The sequence below is a fragment of the Micromys minutus genome (assembly GCF_963924665.1).
Source record: "Micromys minutus genome assembly, chromosome: 23".
Taxonomy (NCBI): domain Eukaryota; kingdom Metazoa; phylum Chordata; class Mammalia; order Rodentia; family Muridae; genus Micromys; species Micromys minutus.
The window spans coordinates 761,802-787,308 of NC_137958.1; the positions used below are offsets into that span (position 1 = coordinate 761,802).

Below are 25,507 nucleotides of genomic sequence, written 5' to 3' on the forward strand. Positions count from 1 at the left end.
AGCATTAATATGAAATTAACTCTCTGAGTCTTTCCAGCAAGCTCAGATCCGAGAACTTGCTGTTTGTTACTATTTTCCATGAACCATATGCAAAGAAATCAGAGGAATAGGCTCTGAGTGGGCTTGTAGGTACTTTTATATATTTACTTTTTATGTGTATGAGTGTCTTGCCTACACGTATGTATGTGTACCTGGTATGTATGTGCATGCCTGATACATGCCAGAGGATGCCCGAAGACATCTGATGTCCTGAAACTGGAGTTACAAACAGTTTTGAGCTACCATATGGGTGCTGTGAACAGATCCCAGGTCCTCTGTAGAACAAGCTCCACCTCTCTAGTCTCTCTGGTCTAATTCTCTAATATTGACATCCCAGGGCATCCAGCTGCCACTGGACAGCATGATCATATGACCCAGGCTCTGGCCCTTGACAGAGATACTTGCTTACACATTAATTATCCAATAGTCATCCTTCCCAAAACTTTGTGCACGTGGCTTGTTCTTACCGTATCTCCAGCCTCACCTTTTGGCTGTGCCCTGCGGCTTACCAAGTCTCTGAGGGGATAGTGAATGGAGAAAGGACAACTGTTAGGGGAGGGGCTGGGAAAGAAGACTCAGACTCCACACTGAGGCCATCATGTTTATTCCCTGAAACCACGGTGCCCTCTCCTTGTCACCAGCACACACAACCACAAATAGCCCAACACAGATCCTGTAAGCGTGTTAAAGTAACAGTTACGTGATCATTTTCTCCAAACCTGAAGGGACAGCTTTGCCTGTCTTGGTCCCAGACAGCAGCGGGGCTGCTCCTCCTACCCTTTCATGTTGAAGGAGGCTTGCTTGGGGCTGACACCGGAACTTGTCTTGCTGTTGCCGCCTAGCCGCAGGTTGTTGGTTGGAGGAAAACACCCAAAAGTAGGTGATTTCCACCCGTCCCACCATGCTTGCCCACGGGACAGAGAAGGATATATTTGATCTTGGAATTGTGTCAAGTTCGACTTATCATTCATGCCACTGAGAGCTAAGTCTCACTGTTAGAGCACACTGTTCCTTTCAGCAAAGCCCAAAGCCTGCTCCACGTCAGGCTTTGAGTGAGACGAACATGTTTTTTTGGTCAGGGATACCAGGATAGTAGACGGATAAGGTTAAAAGCGAATTGTCTCACCTGGTCTGATGCTGCACAGACACTTAGCAAATGGGAGCCCAGCACTGACAGACAGTGACATCAAAAGCATAAGCTAGAGAAAGACCCAGCTAACAGAGTCCACGTGAGCTGGCCGGGTCCATGCCCGGCTCTCCACCTCAGGTGTGTTTCTTGTCCTTCAGGTAGCTGTAGAGCATCTCCAGACCACCCTCCACTAGCTCCGGCAGGGGCTTGGATAAAGGATTATGGGAAATGTGCAGCCCTTTGTCCATGGGATTCCATGCAATCCTCCCGAGTCTGCAGAGCAGGTGGAGCTCATCTGGAAGGGTCTGGATGTCATTGTTGTTCAGGTTCAGCAGCTCTAGGCTGGTGACTAGGCAGAGTGACCTGGGGAAGGAGTGGATGTTGTTGCTCTCTGCGATGAAAATCTGCAAGCTCGTCAGGCACTGGATACTTTCGGCGATGTTCTCCAGGCGGTTGGACCCCACGTGCAAGAAGTCCAGTTCCTTCAGAGAGAATACACAGAGGGGGATGTGAGCGAAGTAGTTGTTGCTCAGGTTCAGCTTCCGGAGTCTGGAGAGGTCTGAGAAGCTGGCTGGGAGCTGGGACAGGCAGTTGTGTGACATGCTCAGTACTTCCAGGTTCCTGCAGAGGCTGAGCTCGGCCGGCACCTCCGCCAGGCAGTTCATGTTGAGGAACAGGACCTTGAGGCTCTGGAGGAGACTGACCTCTCTGGGGAGACTCTTGAGGCAATTCCCACACAAGTTTAGGACCACGATCCGGGTCAGTCTGCCCACCTCAGGAGGGAGAACTTGGAGCTGGTTGTGGGACAGATTGAGTTTCTGAACTTCCAACAAGCCCCACAGAAAATCTGGGATGTCTGTCATCCCTTTCGTGACTAAGCTGAAGCTGACGTGGCGCATGCCACGCTTCAGCAGGGACCGTGGGTCCTTCCCCACAAGCAGGGTATCATCCCACGAAGAGAACTTCTGTCTCTTCCCCACCAGAAGTCTCTTGGGGTCCTTGTCGTTGGAGCTGGCCCTGGACTGTTTGGCCCCCATTGGATCTTCCTTTCCTCCTTCAAGGTTAGATGTTTGTCCCGCCTGAGTTCCCAGATGCCAGACCGTGGTGGGCGGTGGCAGTGTGGAGGTGGAGACAAAATATGGCCAGGGGATCCTAGTGTGGACAGAGCTTGTCTTGCCAGGCCTTGCAAGAGCAAGTCAGAAACCTGCGTACTTGCGGGATAGCTGTGCCTGTCTGGGGGTGTGCTGAGGTGGTTTCTCTCCGAGTGGACAGGCTGTAATGATACCCTTGTCTCTGAGGCTTCCAAACAGAGGTGCTCACTTCCCTCTGCGCCACAGACAGCTGCCACTGTCATTCTGCTGGATCATTACTGACCTGGTGTGTGCTCAGAGTTACAGGGCGGTCTCATATGACCGCTCTCTCCGAGGTTCTTTGCGAGCACAGTTGAGTAGGGTGATTAACAAATGTGGCTAGAAAAAGAAACAAAGTAGCAAATACAGCTGACTACACCAGCAGCGATCCCTGGCTGAGGGAACTGATCCCGGAGAGGGTAGCCGTTGCAGCTTGCCTGGGTGCTATAGGTGGAGTTAGGTTTCCAGAGCTAGGGCTCATCGGATGTTGTTCCTGTGCCCACTGCAAGTGTCAATGAACTATGCTGGGAAAAAAATAGCAAAAGCTGCCTGGACACTTGGCCCCTGCTCAAGGCAGAGGCTCTCTCGCTGGGCTTGCCAGGGGTGACTTAGTAAGGAGGGTCAGTTTTCCTACCTGCTGTTGTAGCAACAGGAGCTGTAGTCCCTCTGTGAAAGGACAGAGCAGACACTTCAAGCACAGAACACTCATTATTCTGGGGGGTAGTGCCATCCCATGGTTACCTATCATTTCTGTCTGTCTGTTGTCTCTGTCTCTCAGTCTGGCTCTCTCTGTCTCTACTTTTCCCCATCTCTGTTTCCCTCTATCTCTTTCTCTCTCTCTGTCTCCAAATGTCTCTGTCTCTTTCTGTGTGTGTGTCTGTCTCATTGTCTCTGTCTTTGTCTATCTCTTTGTCCCTCTCCGTTTTTCTGTTTTTCTGTCTCTCTATGCTATCTATCTACCTACCTGTCTACCTACCTACCTTTCTATTCATCTATCTATCTATCTATCTACCTACCTACCTATCTACCTTTCTATCCATCCATCCATCTATCTATCTATCTATCTATCTATCTATCTATCTATCTATCTATCTACCTACCTACCTACCTACCTACCTACCTTTCTATCCATCCATCCATCTATCTATCTATCTATCTACCTATCTATCTATCTATCTATCTATCTATCTATCTATCCCCTACCTACCTACCTTTCTGTCTGTCTATTCATCTATCTCTATCTCTGGAAGCTAATTGTCCTCTAAGGGTGCAGGGTTCATAGGTAGTCCTACAGGTTGCTGAAGTCTGACTCCCAAAGTTCATATAACCGAAACCTGGACTCTTCAGAATGGACCTAGTGACAGAGTCACGTGAGGACCCAGGAGAAGACAGATTTCCATAAGCTGAGAAGAGGCCTCCCAGGAGGAGCACCTGAGCTCAGTGTATTCTGTCCTCAGATCTGCAAGCAAAGCAAACATCTGTGGTTAAACTATGCCATCCGGTGTCTGTTCTGGTAACACTGGCAAGCGAATGTGCTTGGGTAGGGATGGGCCCTTTGTATAAGTGGAAAATACTAAAAATTATCTATTTCTATGAATGGACAGAGAAGGACAAGTGACAATACAGTTCTGAGGGAGCGTCTGGCAGTGTTAATGACGTGCCCAGGAGTGCAGGGCTCTTGCTGGCTCCAACCCAGCTAACTATATAGGTGCTGCTCTGGGACCTGACCCTTGTCCAGCTGCCACCACTCCAGGTGCCCCAGCAAGATTCCATCCAGGAGCTGCCCAGCAGCTTTCCAGTCCATGTCTCTGCCTCCTGGGGCAGGAAGGGCAGCCGGACCATAGGATGCTGCTTCTGTCTCTGAGTGGTAGTGCAGAGTCTGACCTCAGTGTGCTTTGTTAGCCCCGAGACTCCTTAAGGGAGACAGAGACTTTGGGAGTTCTTTGTATGAGAGGCTGGGTGTTAGTTACAGGGAAAGAGACCAAGAGTGTGGAAAGATTTTTAGCCTGAGATTTGGGATCAAGCAACGTCTTGTCTGTGCAAATCTCATAAAAAAAAATACAGAGCTGTTACTTAAAAATAGCGTGTTTTTCTTTTCTTTTCTTACAAGATTTATGGGACACTTAGTGTGAGGACTAATAGGAGCCAGGGTGGGTTGTAACAGCTTCTTCCTTATAATGACCGGCTATCTTTCCTGTTAATGTGCTTCCCCAACAACGTTTGTGAGCATTCCCGATAGTCTGTTCATTGAATGTTGACTGTGTGAGAGTCGGGGCTTGCGCACATCCCTGGGTAGAATAGAGTCGGGGCATGCGCACATCCCTGGGTAGAACAGGAGTTTCAATCATGGGCATTTTGAAAAGGATGAAACAAAGACAGAAATGCTGAGAGCTTTGAATGCCACTTCTAGGAACTGGTCTTTTGTCATTGAGTTTGAACAAGGAAGGAGGCTCAGAGAAGATTAGAAACAGTGACCATGGGGCTTTGTTTATCGCTTAACTTAATTATTACCATTTGTGAATCCTTTTGTTTACTTCTTTACTTAATTACTAGCTTATTTGATCTCTGTGAAGTTTGCTACTTCCCTTGATTACGTTGTCTTTGATCTAAGAACTGACCGTGTGTTTCGGATGTACCTAGAATGATGTAAAAGCAGGCTGGGGAGAAATAAAGCTGCCTCAGCCTCAGTGTGGGTGGGAGTCCTGTGATAGTTTTGTCTGTTTTCCTTTTCCAGGCCCCACTCCGTCCCTTAAGACCCTGTTGACTGGCTGAGCTGGCTTGGTCAGAGGAAGGCCAAGTTATTTATTCAGAGTCAACTTACTGCCCAGGATCAAGTGGATCGTAAGAAACAAAGTGAGGATGTGGACCTCCACAGCCCAGGAAACCAGAAAAGGGCTTCAGGCTTAGCCCAGTGGAGACAGGATTACTAGGGGAAGGGACATGGCTCCTTGTTTTCAGTCTCTGTGAGGAAAGACTAGAAGAACATTATTAACAATGACAATGCAGCTACATCATAGAAATAATTAGGCATGAACCCTTCACACTCTTCCTACAATATAACCAAGAAGAGCAAAGTAAAAACCAATATTGCAGAAAACTTTAGTGTGCACTGTTTAAACACTGATGTCCTGGGTCTTGGTTTCCTCACCAGCAAAGCATGCTGTCTGTAAGAGTGACTGTCCAGAGCCCCTTCCTGCTCCCTGAAGCCCTACGGCAAATGCCACTTCAGGTGGCAATGTGGAAATCTGTTTTTATTGGTTGAGTTGAGAGGTCTTTATTTTAACTCGTGGTCTGGAAGAATTTGGGTGCATTCCATCATGGTGGGAAGGCTGGGTGGAGTTCTTGGCAGTGGACTATTTGGTGGTGGCTGCTCAGCTCGATGTGCTAGCAAGCAGAGCTTTGGAGGCAGAAGGAAAGGCAGTCTGTGGCTTTAGAATCTTGTCCCGATGGCCTGACATTTGCTAACTAGGTAAACTGTCCCAACATCCCCACCATCTGAACGGTACTGCCAAGTAGCAACCAAGTGTTCAAGCACATGAACCTATAAAGGATATTTCAGATTTAAGCGATAATACCACTTAACCCTTGACTGAAAAATGCGCGCGCGCATGCACACACACACACACACACACACACACACACACAATCCTTGGGCTGGAGTGACGGCTCAGAGGTAAAGAGCACTGGCTGCTCTTCCAGAGGTCCTGATTTCAATTCCCAGCTACCACATGGTGGCTCACAACCATCTGTAATGGGATCTGATACCTTCTTCTGGTGTGTCTGAAGACAGCTACTTACATACATAAAATAAATAAATATTTTTTTAAAAATTCAAGAAAGCGTTCATTTTAATGACTGTGCTAGTAAAATTTTGATCAGCTGACCCAAGCTTGGGCTGTCTAAGAAGAGGGAAAACACCCAAGAAAACACCCTCATTAGACTGATCTGTAGGCAAATCTCTGAAGTCATTGTCTTGATTAGTGATGAACATGGAAGGGCCCAGCCCACTGTGGACTTGATGAGGATGCCGAGTCCTATAAGCTGAGCAGCGTTCCTCCATGGTTCCTCCACTGTGTTCCTGCAGTGCAAGTGGAAATATGAAGTACGCACATTCATACACTGCACCGATGTACACACCTGAATACACCCACATGAACACATACACACATTCACACACACATACACACACACACACACACACACACACACACACACACACAGAGAGAGAGAGAGAGAGAGAGAGAGAGAGAGAGAGAGAGAGAGAGAGAGAGAGAGAGACTGAAATAGAAATGCATAAGAAAAATATTAGGAGATCAGGAGCCATGCCCACACATGTGCCCCGACTGTCCATCAGAGAGAGGTCTTCACGAATTTGGTTCCTGATTTGTCCTCATCTGTAAACGTCACCCTTTCTTCCAGGCCAGTCACACACAGCTGCACAGCGTCACTCATGCTTCTTTTACTCACTTTCCGTGGACAGGATTTTAGCTTCCCCAGCTGTGTCGGGCACTTCTGTGTGTGCTGTGTGATCCTCCTGAGACTGAAGAGCTGGCACAACCTCAGGGAGCTTAAACACTCAGACACTGCTTGCAGTTTGGCAGGAACAAAGTTCACGTTTGCCTATCACTCACATATACACACACATGCACACACATACACATACATACACATGCACACACATACATACACACACATATACACACACACATACACTCACATCTCACATACACATACACATACATACACACACATACACACACATGCACACACACACATACACACACATACACACACACATATACACACACATAGACACATACACACACACATACACACACATACACACACATACACACGCACACAATATTTCAGCATCAGCGAAATAGTAAATGCTTCCCCTCTACTTATTAGGGATTCACAGCACTGTTCCTTTTCGTACTTGCTCCACATGGCTATTAGCATGCATGCTTCCATAAAAGAAAGGTCACCTCCTTGGGGAAGCTTTCCTCCCCTACCTGCTTTCCTCCAGGGGTGTCCTGGACATCACTTCTCATTCGCAGAAGCATCCTGCTTTCATTTTTGTATCACCCAGCACCGTCACCATAGTGACTTAGCAATGTCAGCATGTGTGCCTGACCACAGTATGATAAGTTCCCTGTCATTCCAATCAAGACTCAAGCCTAAAATTAAAAAATAAATAAATGAAAGATCCAAGCCTGGTGTCTGTGCCTTACTGGGTTCAGACTAACCTAAGCTAGCCAGCACCACTGCAAAGATCCACCCACCCCAAGTCTCAGAAATGAAGAAGTAGAGAAACACTGTGTGGGGGTATCACGAGCTCCCCACTTGCACCCTCCACCAGACAGGAGTGCTTTTAGGGAGGAGCTAAATGTTATCCTGTGTGGGGTTCCCTGGGGACCAGAATATCACTAAGGGGTTCATCTAGACACAACAAATAGTAAGATTATCAAGCCCCGGCTTCCTCCGAGTGTCGAGTTTGGCATTCTATCTTTAAAAAGAGGAGCTACAGTAAGGAAGTCTCATCCCTCTGGAGCCTGTCATGGAAAGATCCAGAATCCACCAGGGCTGGTACAATACTCAGAAAACACAAGTCTTCATTTTCACTGGCCAGAGCTTTATGAAATCTTACCCAGCTCAGATTACCTTTTAAAAAAGCATGGCTTCTGGAAGGAGATTCACTTTGTGACCTGGAAACTTCCTCCCGGGAAGCCCCTCCTCACTGGACTGGCCTTGGTCCAGGCCACTTTCGCCTGCACACTTCTGTTCACTCTCTGTGCAATGAGCAGGCAGGACCAAACTTCCTCCGGCCTGATCCAGCAGGGCACACGCTTTATTTGACAGCACTAAGCTTGGGCTAGACTTGAGCCAGGATGGTAGAGCGCTTGCCTGCTGCTGTACACAGGACCCTGGGTTTGATCCACAACATCAAAAAATAAGTCAGTAAAATAAATAGACAAAATTGAAAAGACATGATGATTACAGATTAGGAGAATAATCAGATACCAAATCAACATTCTGCACATTAAGTTTATTTTGGAAAGCAAGGTCATGAGTTTAAGAGCATCCAGACTCTAGCAAACCCTTCAAGCAAGGACAGAGTTTTGCTGAAGACTGGGGCTCCTTTCAAAAGCTTAGAAACTGGTGTGACATTTTAGGATGTACACGATAAGTGGCTAAAATAGATAAAATACCTCTAAGACTTAGACCTTCCTAAGAGCTGATGTCATACACGGCTTATATTTTATTCCTACACTTGATAAATCCCAAGGTACTCAAGATGGTTTTCATTTCAGGAGTTGTCTGTGACAATGACTAAGGAATCTCCTCTGCCTGCAGGGCTGTGGAGGGAAATCACAGAATGGAAGGGTTTGAAGGTTGAGGGATTTTAGTCCAGCTTCAGAGGTTGAGGAGCAAGATTAACTGGTAAAGTCCCTGATGCACAGCATGGAGTCCCCAATGCTCAGAGAAAAAACAACTGTGGCAGTGGACAGCTGGAACCCTAGCACTGGAGAGGCAGAGGCAAGAAATTCAGTGTTCACACACTCACAAACACACTCATACACACACTCACACACACTCAAACACACACTAACATACACATTCACACACACATTTACACACAGAAAGTCACACACACATGCACACACACACACGTACTCACACTCACATACACAAACACACACACATGCACACACACTCACACACACAAACTCACACACACTCACACATACACTCTCTCTCACACACACTCACACACACACACTTCAACATTCAAAGATAGAAAAATGAAAGCAGTAAAAAGGAGTAGAGTGTAGACAATGGAGGCTCTGGCTTGAGGACTGTGATTGATTGGCAGCTGTCAGTGCTGCATGGACATCAGTGTCTTGACAGTAACTTGAGTTTTAATGATTGCATGTTAGCTGAAAGAACAGAATGAAGGTACTCCATACTTTAAGAATCCGTGGAAAGGACTGAAATTATATTTTAAAACTGTATCTTCAAGGAGCAAAACGGGGAAAAAAAGACTTTTTGGGTACTCAGTATGTGGGTTTTAATTTTTTTTAGTGTTATTTTGAGTGTAAGACTAGCATAATGAATCCCCATCTATCCATCATCTCTGTTCATAAATAATAATTATTTTTAGTCATCCAAAAAAACGTGTGTCAACGCTGCAGCCTATTACACCTTTTATGATGAGGTAACACGGTCGGCCTGGGGTGAGCCGGTAAGACGCACGGAACAGAAAGTACTGAGAGAATGAACTGGAAAGCTCCAGTGTGTGCAGAGTGCTCAGGTGTGAACTGAGTCGAGTTCCTGACGTGTGGTCCCTTTAGTCACTCAGAAACACTCAAGAAGCAGCTGCAAGGCAGGAGAGAGGACTCAGTGTTTGAAGGCGCTTGCTGCTCTTTCGGAGGACTGGGGCTCAGTTCCCAGCGGCTACATAGTGGCTCACAACTCTGGTTCCAGGGGATTGAAGACAGTCTTGCAGCCCTGTCACGCACCAGGCACATGCCCCACGCAGTCAAAACCTTTGTACACATAAATAAAAGTAAATGAACTCATTAACAGTTCATTCAGAAGAAGCACTTGCTATGTGGCCAGGTTTGCCCACCCCTCTTGTCCTCCCCTCCTCAGCCCCTTCTCCTAATTTCAGCGGTCTTTCTCTGTAGTTCAGACAGCACAAAACTTACTATATACCCCATCCCAGGATAGTCTCAAACTCACAGCAATCCTCCTGCCTTAGCAATTGCTCAGGGTCAAGAAAGCTGGGGTAGCAGTAAGACTGAACCAAACTCAGTCTCATCTTGTCTGGGTTGCTCATACTTGAACACATCTTACCTGCCTTTACCTGGAGCTTGGGAGCTTGAAAGACAGAGAATGGTGAAGGGGCACAGTGGGGTATAACCTGACATCAAAGCCTCATAGTGACAGCATGGTGCCTGTCCTCGTGCTGGATGACTCTCCAGTCCTGTGATTGACAGTGTGTCTTCTATGGGGGAGTTGGGGAAAGACCGAGGGTTTTCAGCTAGCTAATAACATTGTATATCTCATTTGTTATTAGTGTGCATGTGTGCTTCTGCTCTTGGAAGGAATGTCCAGGAAGAAGATGCAATAGGAAAGATCGAAGCCAACTGTATCTCATGGATGTAGGAGGTTTGCATACGCTTTTTGCAGTGCGGCAATTTTTATTAACTAATTGCAAGGTTCAAGGAAATCCTAGGAGTGATATTTGGCAGGCGGAAGAGGTTATATTCCTAACTACCAGCAAAATTAGCCCCAGTGACACAATAAAAGTCAAGTTTAACTCAAGTTAATCAGCTACTGAACCCTGAGCACTTTCCCAAAGAGTAGAGCTGACAGTGAACAAGAAATGGAACCAAAAATAGAGGGAGAACAAGAAAAAGAGAGACAAAGACAGCAGAGAGAATGGAAGAGGAAGGAGAGGAGGAATGGAGATGAAAGGACGGAGAAGAGGAGAGATGTGAGGGGTGTGAAAAAGGAGAGGACAGAGCAGGAGGGCGAAGGGCAGGGAAGGGGAGGGGAGGCTGTGGAGGAGAGGGCAGGGGAGAGGAGGGGAGGGGGAGAGGAGAGGAGAGGAGAGGAAGGGAGAGGACAAAGGGATGGTAGGAAGGAGAGCAAATGTTCTCAAGCTCTTACTGTAAGAAAGCAGGAAGGCACAGGGTTGGGGATGGGGTTCTCTTTAGAAGGCATTGTAGGCTATGACATTCAGAACCAAGTCAACAGAGAATGCTCTGTTTTAGAAGATGATTCGGGGATCTTATTTTCAGCCTCTTTTGGAATGGGCTAACTACCATCAAGTTAATTCCATAAAGTCCTGCCAAAACATTTCACAACTCTCTTCTTGAAGCCAAGCAAATTATTTTTAACCAGTAGGCACCAAAGACTCTTTGAAGCAGGTTCCCTTGCAGAAGGACTGTGTCTTCCTACTATTGATTCTAATCTCCTACTTCAGGACACTTGAAATATTCAAAGAGCCAGAGTCGGGGTCAGTCTAAGGCCAGTGGGAAAATTTCACCACAAACCTCCAGTACAAAGACCCCCTCCTTTTCAGTAAGAAAAAAGCTACTTTAGTTCCTGGAACAACTACAAGCCAACCTGTCAGTCCTGTAACTCCAACTGCCCTCCTGGGGAAAGTTCTGCACACTGAGTCAGTTTGAAAGTTGGTTTGTTCTTGTGTAGTACCTGCCTACTTACAATTGTTCAAGTTCTGGCCGAATTGTTTGCAAGGTATAAAATCCCCTGTTGGGATCTACCCAGGGTCGTCTCCCCCTTAAAGTAAGACAACCCCAGCATGTTGGAATAATTAAACTACCTCTTGCTTTTGCCTCTGTGAGTTTCTTTTAAGGGGTCCCAGAAGAGGTCCAATTTGAACCTCACAATATCTCAGAGTCAACAGTAGACACAGAAAATGTCATTTAAAAAATTGTAGGAAGCTATAAGGCCCCTAGAATTTCTGGTTCATTACATCTACGCTTATACATCATCGAGTTGAGACCCAGAACTATTGAATGATGCCCCATGTTTAATACTTGATCTATTTATTTTTCTGCAACACATTGGTTAAAAAGTACTGACATTAAAGTCTTGATCCCATGTGGGAAGTGGAGATGGCATGCTTCAGGTGAGCTGTATGCTGAGGGATTCTGCTCACAGCAGTGGAAGTTCAATGCCTGCCAGGTACTTAGGCTCAAAAACAAGAACCAAGTTTTCCAATGTTTCTGCTGCATAGAACTAAGAGATAGGACTTCGTCCCAATGATAAGATGAGATGTTTAAATGAGACATTGCCTGAGCTGAAGGGAAGGCCAGGTAAGCCTGGGACTTGGATGGTCATGTGCACTTCTAAATCATTCAGTAACAGATATGGTCACTGTATGGATGTGAAGGCTCCTAACTAGAAGAGGGAACATGCTGATTCTCCCTTAGAGTCTTCTCCTTAATCTGTTGCATGAGTCCTCCTGGGGAGATGTAAAGAGATTTATTCACCACAGACAGAGCACCAAGTACATACACAAGACAATTGCACCCAAGCTTACAACAAAGAAACAGTGAGCTCAGCTGCGGTTCCTTATAGGAGCACAGACTATTTAAGGCAGCCAAGTAATGAAAGAGAAGTCTCAGTTTCAGCAACAGGCAACCCCTGTTATCTTCCTGAGGAAGCGTGGTCCCCAGGCATCTTGTGCTCCACCCTGGAGCCTCTTCATCTAGACTAGATTGTTATTGAGCACAACCCTGTGGGAGTCTCTTGAAATTCTTCACAGTTTCTGATTCCAGTGTGACAAGAGCAGCCTCAATACTGCCTCAATCCTGAACATGGAGCACGGCTTGGTGGGCCTCATTATGAATGTGTATGTGTGTGTGTGTGTGTGTGTGTGTGTGTGTGTGTGTATGCATAGGTATTTGTGTGTGTGTGTTTATGTGTTTCTATGTGTGTGTTTGTGTTTGTATGTGTGTGTACTTGCATGTTTGTGTGTGTATATATATATACACACATATATATATATATACACACACACACTTATATATATACACACACAAACATGCAAGTATACACACATACAATAGAAAAGATGTTGGACTTTTGCCTCAGGAAGCTTGAACAATTGCAAATGTACTTCACATAGAGATGCGAACAGGCAGCTGTACCTCTGATGTGCGAATTAGGGGCTGTTCTGGCCTCCAGAGTCAGACCAGGCCAGACCAGGAGGGCACTGTAACCCATTCAGTGACTCCACTGGCCTGACCTGATGCTCCCATTGGACTAACTCCGTCCACTTCAGCCTCTGGCAAGCCCAGTCTCCTGGTCGCCTACCACTTGGACACTTCATACCACCTACAGGTTGTCTTCGGACATGGGGACTGCCATTTTCGGTTGAATTTGTTTTTTTAACATCTTTTCAGATCACTGAGCAACCAGGGCGAAGCCTGACATATTTTACAAATCATACATCATAATCTCTTGGCTTAGGTAACAGTGATAAAAGTATGTAATGATACATATTAGTTCTGTTACTTTTCTGATGTGGTTATAAAATACCCCAAGTAAGGCAGATTATAGGAAAGGCAGGTTGGTTTGTCCTATGGTTCCTGAAGAAGACTCCACAGTGGGGACAGGCAGTCAGAGTAGGGAGCTGAGAGATTAGAACAGGCGGCAAAGACAGTGAGCCAAAAGTAGATTTGGGCTCTCAGTTCTCACTGCCTGTCTCCATGATAGTTCTCTCTGGCAAGGCCAGTATCCCTCAAACAGCAACACCCACTGAAGATCTGGTGTTCAAATACATGAGCTTGTGGTAGTTCTCATGTAAAGTACCATAATAATATCTAAAGTATCTAATAATACCTAAAAATACACACAATATCTCCTACATAAAAATAATACATACAATAACACATACAATTTTTGTATAGTTTACTTGAATACTTTTGGTATTTTTTTTAAATCACTACTTGGTGAGACTATGTCAACCTTCTTCCTTTACTTAAATGTTTAAACTGAGTTCAAGGTTTTGGGGTAGGCTGAAGAAATCACAAGTAGAAAACCAGTATTTTCTAAAGAGTTATGTAGCAAAAGTAAGGGGGGAAAGAGTGGGAATATAGAGTGGCAGGTGGTAAAAAGAAATGAGGGTGAAGGAGGGGCAGAGTTATTCCAGGGTATAGTCTGCTTCTGTGGGGAAGGCACAGCAGGATCTGACACAGCTGACACATCACATCTACAGCGAAAAGGAGAGACATAAATGAGCACATGGATGCTCACGTGCCTGCTTGCCTATTTGTGATCAACTCAATTTTTCCAGTCCTAGGAGGCCTAGGGAATGGAGCTTCCCACAGTGAACTGGGTCTTTGAGCATCAGTTAACTTAGTTAACACAGTGTGTAGCCACACCTGCTCCAGACAGATACCTTCCTGGATGGATGAGGATTATTGTTCATGTAAGGTAAGAAGTTCCAATGTCTTCACTTTAGTATCCAAGCTCCATTGCCCCAGTTGCACAGAGTGCAGATGGGAGGAATGGAGGCCAGAAGCTCACCAGGCTTCATGCTTGCCTCCATTAGACAAAGGGGGGAAGAACCATAACCTTGGAGGTTTTGACTTTTATAGGCACCTGACTGGCCTAATTCAGTGCCATTCTCAGGAATCCTGGGTTTGGACGGATTCGTGTCCATCTTCCTGGCCATTATTAAATAGTGCTTACTTCAATTAGACAATGGTGGATCTGGTTTTTCTCCTCAAATGTTTCATGTTTAACAATTCCTCCAAATATTCTCACCAGCTAATCCAGAGTAGACAATCCCTTATCAAGATTCACTTCCCAAGAGATTCAAGATCATCTCAAGTTGACAAATGAAGCTGTCCATTTCTTCTGCCATATACAAAACCCTGGTGCTCAGTCTCCAAAAGATTGGGAATGAAGGAAATTAAAACGACAGAGAGCAGTCAGCAGCACAGTTGAGCACAGAGAATGTCCACATACACAGCTGCTGAAGCTGTGTGGCTTCCGCAGGAGGGTGGGCTTGCAGATGGAAGGATGAATTCTTGCATCCAAAGTCATGCTGTTGGGTAGTGGTCTCATTAGGCTGCTTGGCAGATGATCTCTGTGCCCATGAGTTGCAATGTGCTCCCTGCCTTTGATCTCCCATGCATGGAGAATCCCCGGGAAAAATAAATGCTCTTTATGAATGAATATGAGATGACTTGGGTACAGTGGCTGAGAGGGGAGGGGAAGGGACAGTGTAGGGACACAGAGTCATCATACAGGTCTCCACAGCCAGGTAGCTCATAGGGAAATTTTTTGTGGCCTCTGAGCTCTGGGAAACCTAATTCTATGGAACAGAGTGACCAGTGTGGACAGTCAGCAGTGCTAGGGCAACACGCTTAGCCCTGCCACATGTGCCACTGCCACACACTGACAAAAGGCACTCTAAAGTCAGCTGCAGCTTGTGCCTCTCACTAAAACTCACTTTCCTGGTGATCACACATTTCAAAGACGCCGCATCTCATAAAGAAAGCCTTCTTCCTTGCCATCTGAGCATGCTCCAAACAATGCCCATTCTGTCTTTTATTAATATGCCATCTTATCTTTTTCCAGTTATTTTGCCCTCAGCATTTTTGGGCAGCTCTGGGATTTGCATGTTCTAGGTGCGTCAGTCTTCCAGCGATGGTTCTCTTCAACGCACTGTTTTTCACTAGGACTTCGATAGCATTAGAGTCAGTTCCGGCTGGAGTTGTTCCTGTCACCCAGTGTCGGTCTGAGCAGCTCTGTTTTCATGCCTTAGTTCACTGCTCTCTCCTGTCATCTTTGATCAGCTGACTGTTTTATTCATTCTGTTTCTCTTTTAATTATTTTGGAGGTGACGCATGACACCTTTTATTCAATAAAAATGTTTAAGCATTAAGATGGTTTGTATATGTTTGGGTCAGGGAGTATCATGGGATGTAACCTTGTTGTAGTACATGTGTCACTGTGGACGTGGGCTTTAAGACCCTCATCCTGGCTACCTAGAAGTCAGTATTCTGCTAGCAGCCTTCACATAGAACTCACAGCTCCTCCTGTACCATGCCTGTCTGGATGCTGCCATGTTCCCACCTTGATAATAGACTGAACCTCTGAACCTGTAAGCCAACCCCAATTAAATGTTGTCCTAATAGGAGTTGCCTTGGTCATGGTGTCTGCTTACAGCAGTAAAACCCTAACTAAGATAAGCATTAAAGTTGAGGCTGGTAGTGAAGGGCTACTATCCCCCATAGCTCTGCTTGGAAAGCTGAGGCAGGAGCTTGCAAAATTTTCCTGAATGGCAGAGCAAAGTCAAGATGACCTGGTAATGAGAGGTATATTTAGAAGTGGCTTGTGTCAGTGCTAGAGCAGTTGCTTACTGTTTGTTACTGAGGTTCAGCCTCCAGTGTAGAAAACAAATGACTCTCACTCTCAGATGGGCAAAGAAGGGGGGGAGAGAGAGAGAGAGAGAGAGAGAGAGAGAGAGAGAGAGAGAGAGAGAGAGAGAGAGAGAGAGTTAATAACTATATTCTAGGCAGTGCCACAGATTCTCCGGGAAAGATTAAATAATATCACTATTCTTCTGACTCTCATCTTTGTGTACCTTTGCATGCAAGATTAATCAACAATAGACATAATAAAAAGTAAATTAAATTACACACTAGAAAGTAATAAGTGTTATGAAAAATAAAAAGAAGAGAAGATTAATGCAGAATGTAGGGGTTGGGAGGAATCTGAACAGTTACATGGTGTGGGTCTCAGAGACAAAGTCCCCAAAGCAAACACAAAAGGGACAAAAGGCTTAGACATGCAGATTCAGAGAGAAGAGCATCCAAGGCAGCAGAAACCTCAGAGCAATAATGGAGGTGCAGCCCTGGAGAGCAGACGACCATGAAGGGCCCTCCAAAGCAACTGTGACACCGAGCGAGGTGGAAGGAACTCATCACAGACATCTGAGCAAGACTCTGATAGGATTTGGCTTAGAATTCTGAAGACAGGCAGACAGTCAGACAAGCAGACAGGCACACACACACACACACACACACACACACACACACAGGATTATATGCTGGGCATAGAAAAGGCTGAAGCCTGCTATGTGTGGCCACACAAATGGAAATGCTGGACAAGAAGCTAAGAAGTAAGCCTGGCACAAGCATAGTACCAGGTGTCCTTGCCCATCTCCCGAAGCTGAAGGCACTGACCCTGCAGAAGATGGTAAAGCAGTGGTTCCTGGGACTACGGGAAGGTGGGAAGGTGCACAGAGAAGGGGTGCGAGCACAAGTCAAATCAGCAGAGCTGACTTTACCATGGTTCAGTCTGGCAACGAAGGGTGACAGCAGCTCGGTTTTCATGCGTTTTGTTTTGGTGTTTTAGTTTTACTTTTGTGGCCAACTATTTTATTTTCTCAAGTATATAGAAAATCAGAAGGTTCCCAACAGTTGAAATGATAACTGTTTAAAGACACAGAAATGCTGATTATTTTGATTTGATCATTACATGTTACATATGTGCACCACATTGTTACTGTATGTTCCTTGCATTTGTACACATAGTATGTCTGTTAATTGTTATTTTCATTTAAAGGAGATATTCTCACCTGACTGTGCTGGCCTGCTACCCAGCCTTGCCCTGACTCCCTCTGGTACACGTGTGTCCTCATGGCTGCTACCTCATCTCAACCTTACAGAGAATCCTCCTGGTCCCTCTCTTTTTTCTGAATCTCCCACTCTGTCCTTGGGACCCCATGACTGGGATAAGAAGTCCTTCCCTATTCTCTTTTCCTGCCCACCTATTGGCTGAATGGCATTTTATTAACTAATCAGAGGTGATGGAAAACAATCTCTACACATCACTGATACAGGAGATGCTCCAATGATCATGACCATACCAAAGTCCAGACTGCAACCAGATCTCTGGGCACAGTAATCAGCATCTACATACACAGTGCAGAAAGCCATCCTCCCTAAAAGCAGCAAGTGTTCCTATCTGAAATCTATCTCTCTGTCCCCCATGCTAACTTTCCTTCTGCTGTTTCTCTTTTAGTTATATGAACACTGCAGCTAAAGCTTTCAGCTGTTTTAACATACCATCTGTGGTGGTTTGAGTATGCTTGGCTCAGGGAGTGGCACTATTAGGAGGTGTGGCCTTGTTTGAGTGGTTGTGGCCTTGTTAAAGTAGGTGTGGCCTTGTTAAAGTAGGTGTGGCCTTATTAGAATGAGTGTGGCCGTGTTGGAAGAAGTGTGTCACTGTGGGGGTGGACAATGAGATCCTCCTCCTAACCACATGGAAGTCAGTCTGCTATCAGCCTTCAGATGAACAAGTAGAACTCTCAGCTCCTCCTGCACTGTGCCTGCCTGGATGCTGCCATGTTCCCGCCTTGATGATACTGGACTGAACCTCTGAACTTGTAAGTCAGCCCCAGTTAAATGTTGTCCTTTTAAGAGTTGCCTTGGTCACGGTGTCTGTTCACAGCAGTAAAACCCTAAGGAAGATTTCTTTATATTTTTGCTATTTTAAACGACCGCTACAGCTCACTTTAAACCTGTTAAACACTTTTTGTGCATCGTGATTATCTGATGATGAGATATTGGTTCCTTGTGTGTTCTGTCATTTTTAACTATGTTAATATTTTTTGGGCTCCCATCTAAAGAAAGTTTTTGGAGCCTTCACTGAAGTTCAATAATCACAGACACAGTGCTGGTCACTTTATCCAGTTAGCCCAGAGCCCCCAAAACTCTGGGCTTTAATAACTCATGACACGATTTGGAAAAGCTCACAGATGAGACTCCCAGGTGCAGCCTGCATGAGACCACCCAGTACTGAGAACCCTCCTCCCTAGTCGTTTAAGGCAGGCAGGGAGGGAGGCAGTCCTACAACCCCCTGCAGCTGCTGGAGGGACTGTCTCCAGCACATCATCTACCTTGATAATTGTCAGGGGTTCTCCCATGAGCAAGGCCTCCGTGTATCCATGTGGCAAACACAGTCAGGCCTGAACTTGCCTCCTGTATATTTCCTACTTCAGGTTCTATTTTCACTCTGGGCCAGTGTCAGCCCTTGCAGCAGGTTTATCATATATGGTTTTCCTGTAGCCTATCACATCTACTATATCTAAAGGAGAAAGTGGTGGTCAGGATATTTAGTACCCAGAGCTTTGGGTCACAATTTCTTTGCTGCCCCCTCAACTCCAGCATATTACAGATTTTGTTTCTATTCTTTAATTATGTGTTGGGCACATTCATAACCACTAGGCATCTCTTCACTGCCATCTTGTTATGACAGGTGTCACATCATTTCAGCACAGGCCTATTGATAATGGTTGAAAGATGCTACTTCATAGAAAATTGACTTCCCTTTTTCCCTAGCAGTTAAGGTCTCTAAACCCATTGCAGAGAAGAAAAATAATTTTCTGAGACCAGTGAAGCAAATGTCGGATGACAGGTAATGCTTGTCTCAAATGCTATAAGATGTTTGCACTTCCACACAGTTTTTGAACATGATGGATGTGTTTGGGAGGCTTGCCCAGGAGAAATATCCTCAAATAATCATTTCTGTAAGGAGCAGGAACTGTAAATTAGGATGCTGTCCCAGAAAGTGCACAGCTACAATGCACTACTTTGAACCCACTAGAGGCTGTCAGTGAAACAGCCTGCCTTAAAGTGATTCCCTCGATCTGTAGCTAACCCTAGCTTACTGGATTTCAACTTCTGTTCACAAATTCAAACAACTTTGTTCCTCCCTCCTGCCCCAAGCTTGCTCATGGTACAGAGTGCTAAGAATTCTGGGTAAATGCTAAATACCCAGCAGCTGCCTATGGCTCGTGTTTTACATTTTTGATTGGTGACAGCTTGTGCATAGGCATCCACTGAGCACAGCCAGATGGTCGATGGCTTAGCGTTCGGAGGTGTGGCTTCTTTGTCGTCAAGTCCTTTGCCGTATATAACATAATACTTACTGTGTCTTTATACCACTTGCGTGCCTGTAAAATTTTGGTCTTAGAATGTCTTCAGTTCAGTTTCCAGGCTTTAGGAACCTATTTTCTCTTACACTGACTTGGAAATTTGGAGACTAATTTCCCACCTCGGTGAGCGACGTGCAGGGAAAGAGTGGGAGTGGTAGGAAGCTGTTCTGGGCCGAGTTCCTGGCTCAGCATTTACTGTTATCCCCAAATGTAGTCACTGAGCAGTACTCACCAGCTTCGCATGAAAGCCCAGCAAGAAAAGCAACCACAACTGCGTCGGTGTCTGACATGGTAATCCCAGTGCCCGTTTTCTGACGATGAGATTCGTGATTTCTCCGAGATAACCAAACTCATTTTAATCTGGGAGGGATCCTTTTTTTTTCCCCAAATAAGAGCAAGTAGCAGTGGGATAGTATAAAGCGAGATGCATAAGTAAGTGGTGTACTAGGTATTTTGTGGTAATAATTGGCACATCTCAAGTTTTGCTTGTAATCCGGGATAAATGAGGATGAATGCGGATTCCTGGGGACTCCTCAGTGAGCCCTGAGTATCAGCTACTACTACGTTCTGCCACTAGGGGGAGCTGATGGTCCTCTGGGACTTGCAAACCAGCGGTGACCTCCACCCACTTCCTGAAATGGCTTTCTCATCACGGGTGGCTCATTATCACTTCAGGCTTGGCATAATTATGAAAGAGCTCTCTGATCATTTGGAGGGGCAAGAAAGAAGCTAATAAAAAGAAACTGATAAACTCCATCAGATACCCTGAAAACTTCTGAGGAATGCTCTGCTGCCTTGAGGCTTACTATCAAATACTAACAGCTTCTAAAACAGAAACAGTCAAATTATAGAAAATTCCACAGAAGAAACACATTTCATTAAAGATAAAAAGGAACAGTCAGTTAACAGTTACATGATGAATGGCCCCAAAATTGCTTATTGAAGAATAAGCAGCTATGAAAATGTCACTCAACCCTGTGGCACCTACCCCGCCCCCATTTTCCTGGCTTTCCCTTTTAATATGATTCACAGAACCTGGTCATTCCAAAAGCTCAGCAGCCTCGGAGCTCAGACACTCCCTGAGATCTAAATCCACCCTTGGGCTATGGAGCCAAATGTCTTGACAGTTGGAGGTCTCTCACTAATTCTAGAAGATGCTCTGAGAATCCTGGAGCTCTCTCTGTTGGGAGGGAAGCCTCTGTCCCTTAGGAACTCTTTACTGGGGTCCAATGGAGACAGGGTGTAGAGAGATAACTCCCTCAGCAGGTTCAAAGCCCTATTTCCTCACACCTCCCCGAGTCCCATGAGACAGTCATGTGTGTTTTTCATGAAATGGATCTACTCTCGGGGACAAGTTCAATCCTTACCAACCTGTTTTCCTCAACCCCACCTGCCAGGCCTATCCTCAGCAGATTGTTTATTTGTTTGTTTGTTTATTACACAAGGTCCAAGAAGATATTTAAAAATATTGAGTTTAGAGAAGTGGTACATGCTTTCAGCCCAGTGCTTAGGAGGCAGAGGCAGGTAGATCTCTGTTGATTGGAAGCCATCCTGGTCTATACAGCAAGTTCCATATTGGATACATAGTGAGACTCGGTTCCAAACTGAACAGATAGGGAAAATCAAACGCACAGACTACCGAGTCCTTCTCCTGTAAGCAAAGTTCCATGGCAACCATTTGCCAGTTGGGGAAGAGAGGCGGTGGATCACGTAGAAAGGGAGGCACGAGACCAGAGCCTATGAAGGGATAGGATGGAGCATGTGGAAAAGAGCGGAGAAGGGCCTACTATGGGCTGGACCCCCAGAGTTCATATATGAAGCTCTACCTGCCGGAACCTCAGAATGTGGCCTTTCATGGGGGCAGGACCTTTAAGAGGGTGTCTGAGGAAATAAGCTCCTTGTGTGAGCTGTCGCCCAATATGACTGTGCCCTTGGAAAAATAGAAATTCAGACTCAGAGACACCGAGAGAAGAAGGTGTGAAGGGTCGGGAAGGAGGCAGCCATTATGGTGTGAGGATCAGGAAAGAGGAAGCCGTGTATAAGCCTTGGAGAGAAGTCTTAGAAGGAACCAGCATTACTGGTGCCTGATCTCAACTTCCACCAGCCTCCAATGAAATCAATCCCTTGTCATAGCCACTCAGGTAAACTGACCCAGGCTGCCTTTCCCCAGGCTGATGAGTTGAAGAGACACTAAGTGCTATAGATCCTTTTGTCTATGTGACACCGCAGAAGTCAGAGTCCTTTATCCAGTTCAGGAGCCCTGCTAGTGATGCTGTTAGGACAGTGGGTCACAGAGGACAGACCCTCAGCTCCCACAAAACTACACGAGTATGAGTCTCTGGAGGATGTTGATGTTCACCCATATTCCAGAGGACAATGCAAAGAAGACTGTGCCTCTGTAGAGGAAACATTTGAATCCTAACGCCAGTGGAGCCCTGGTATAAATGAGGGGCAAATAGGAGGGTCACATCGACACTGATAGCAAAAGAGGAGCAGTCAGCAGGGAGACAGATGCCATGTTGTGAACTGGGAGGTCGAATCGATAGCAGAAGATGGCATCAGGGTGAGCAGTGGCCAGGTGCATGGTCACTATTGTGACCCACAAAGCAGCAGAGAGGTCCTGGGCTCACAGCTGAGCAGTCCTAAACTATAGTTGTATAGAGATCACAATTTCCCCTTGCCAAGGTGCCATCTTGGAACAAAAGGGGTCTGTGAGTGTGAGATGCTGAACACAGGAGAGTTCACCTGTTAGATAGCTGGAAGAAGCTGAAAGAACATTCTTGACAATTATAACTTTCTCTTCCACTGAGGTAGGGTGGCAGCGGGGAACTAATGTGTTGAACTGGAAGACAAATATAACCCTGGAGTTACATGTACCTGACCATCATTTCTCTCACTCTATGTCAAAGGTACCCTACGTACTGTACCATACAAGAAGTGTCACTTCTGGAGCAGGAGATGATCACCCTATGTTGAGAGAGTCGTCCCTATTGTCATAGTGTCTTTTCTTCTTTGTTATCAAGCCCTTGTTTCTCCGAGTCATCATGATAAAAAGCTCACAAGGCTGTGTTTGCTTTTGTTGGGAGGGACAGAGTCAGGGATAAGGGAGAAAGCCAGGGTTCTTGATAAGCTTTGGAGACCTTGTTAGGGTGGGTCTTTGCATTGAAGGGTCGTTGATTAGGGCTGGACAAAGATAACACTGCCCAGAGTCCGGAAGGTTAGGCACAGCAAGGCAGTGTGATCTTGAGGCGGTATTTTGATAGTTTCAATTGAAAAGCTAATGCATCATTTCTGGAAGATTCTGTAATGACGAAGTTACAAAGGCTTCTCACTTTCCCATAGGATCTCATCCTGAAACCCCATGCCAGATTTAAAACTGTAAATTAAAACACATCTACGTGTACCCAACCACCTAAGCTAGCCCACCAGCCTGTCACCACGGTGGGGCATAGACTGTGTCCTGCAGCCTAACCTCACAGCTCACAGCACCAGCTGAGAAAACGGTCCAAACTCCAAATTTTCAAGCATGACTTCAGTTAGATGTGTATTGTTCCCACACCGTCATAAAGCAGAAAGTGAAGCCATTGTTGATTAGCACCATCAGTGCTCACAACTTTTTAGACCAGTGTTTCCTAGAGAAACAAGCTATTAAGAGAAGGAAGGGGAGGGATGAAGTGTTAATGAGGACAGAGCATGTGCACTGGAGTGTAGACAGTTCTGGTGCAGAATCTGCAGTGAAAACTGCTTGGTTTATAGATGATATCTTCTGGCCCAGTGATTCTGGGGTCATCTGTGCATGTGAATGGGCACACACACACAGAACACACGCACTCACTCATACACACACACACACTCACTCACACACACTCACACACTTATACACACTCACATTAACGCACACACACACACTCTTTCTCCTACACTCACTCACACACATACTTATCTTATACACATACTCACATTAACCCTCTCTCTATCTCTAGGACACACACACACACACACACACACACACACACACACAGGTCCCCTCTCCTCTATTGCTAATATGTGTAGGGCCCAGTATTGGTCATCTTACCTCAATTCTTGAAGAAGAGGAAGTTCTTACTCTTCATGTGTGTGGTATGTTAGTTAGCATATGCTTGACCCAGGGAGTGGCACTATTAGGAGGTATGGCCTTGTTGGAGGAAGTGTGTCATTGTGGGAGTGAGCAATGAGACTCTCATCCTAACCACATGGAAACCATTCTTCTTCTAGGTTGCCTCCTCACACCTGCCTGGATGCTGCCATGTTCTCACCTTAATGATAATGAACTAAACCTCTGAACCTGTGAGCCAGCCCCAATAAAATGTTATTTTTATAAGACTTTTCTTGACCATGGTGTCTGTTCACATCATTAAAACTCTAATGAAGACAATGTGTAACAAAATCTGCTGTAAGCCCTCTGCAATACTTGACTTGTGCACATGAAGTCAGATAGAAGCAGGAGCGGCATTGTGCCTAGCTGGGGTTTCTGGGAAGGACAGTGAAGCTTTAAAGAAAGTCTGGGGACACTCAGAACAGCCAGGGGTGTCCTTGGCATGACTGAATCTTTGTTGCTTTCCCCCTTCGCTTGGCCTGATACTCTGCCTGAGACTTAGTGAACACAGGTTTCTAATCCTAAGCTCCTTCCCAAATGGTATCCTTGTGTTAGAATTGGAAGTTCAACATATGTGGAGTAGAGATACCCAGGACAGGACTGAGCACCACAGGTGACCACCACATGACCTTGAAAATCCAAGCCACTATGCATTCTCTGTATCTCTGTATCCCTGTATCCCTGTATCTCTGTATCCCTGTATCTCTGTATCCCTGTATCTCTGTATCTCTGTATCCCTGTATCCCTGTATCTCTGTATCCCTGTATCTCTGTATCTCTGTATCTCTGTATCCCTGTATCCCTGTATCTCTGTATCCCTGTATCCCTTCTGTATCCCTGTATCTCTGTATCCCTGTATCTCTGTATCTCTGTATCCCTGTATCCCTGTATCCCTTCTGTATCCCTGTATCCCTGTATCCCTGTATCTCTGCATCTCTATATCGCTGTATCTTTGTGTCTCTGTATCTCCTCGGTGTATCTTATCTGTATCCTGTACATTGTTGTGGGGATCAGGTACCAACTGCATGGTTTAGGGACTGTAAAGATGACTCAGTGTTTAGGGACACTTACTGCTCTCACAGAGGCCAGAACTCCATTTTTAGCATGCACATATTCCAGGGGATCTGGTGTCCTCTTTGAGCATCCATGTGTGCCTACAGACATGTGGTGGTACACATAAACTCATGCAGACACACATGTAAACAAAAATAAAATTAATAATAAAAATGAAACAAGTTTGCTTATCTTATTAAACAAAATTAAAACTCAACTAAAACTGTATATTTCCACCAACTCTTCTGGCTGAAGCATTCATAAGGGGGCCTTTCTTTTCCACCTCATCATAATTTCTCTCACAAAGCCTTGTCTTCAGTCCTCAGGCATCTTACCTTGCTGTTCTGACTGTGCTTTTATTCCTCCCTTCCTTCTAAGTGAAACCCTGACAACAACGTGCTCAGGCATGCCTAACTCCAGAAACCTCCTTAGTTCTGAAGCACTTCCAGCACTCTAAAGGGCCATGGGAAGATCCTAACTTTGAGACAAGCCCTGGTCTGTGCACTTAGAAGCTGTGTGGATACAGCA

The 25,507-nt window shown here is 45.6% G+C and overlaps 1 protein-coding gene across 1 annotated transcript; it reads right to left on the reverse strand.

The window, feature by feature from the left end:
• Positions 1 to 638: 638 nt before the first annotated feature.
• On the reverse strand, positions 639 to 2,427 carry LRRC30 (leucine rich repeat containing 30). Its single transcript, XM_080936522.1, has one exon. The coding sequence runs from the start codon at positions 2,203 to 2,205 to the stop codon at positions 1,303 to 1,305; it is 903 nt and encodes a 300-aa protein (XP_080792648.1). The 5' UTR covers positions 2,206 to 2,427; the 3' UTR covers positions 639 to 1,302.
• Between the last annotated feature and the right edge of the window lie 23,080 nt (positions 2,428 to 25,507).

Bases quoted from the DNA above. Each gene is read 5' to 3' on its own strand.
- LRRC30 (XM_080936522.1), bottom strand. From the start codon at position 2,205: ATGGGGGCCAAACAGTCCAGGGCCAGCTCCAACGACAAGGACCCCAAG.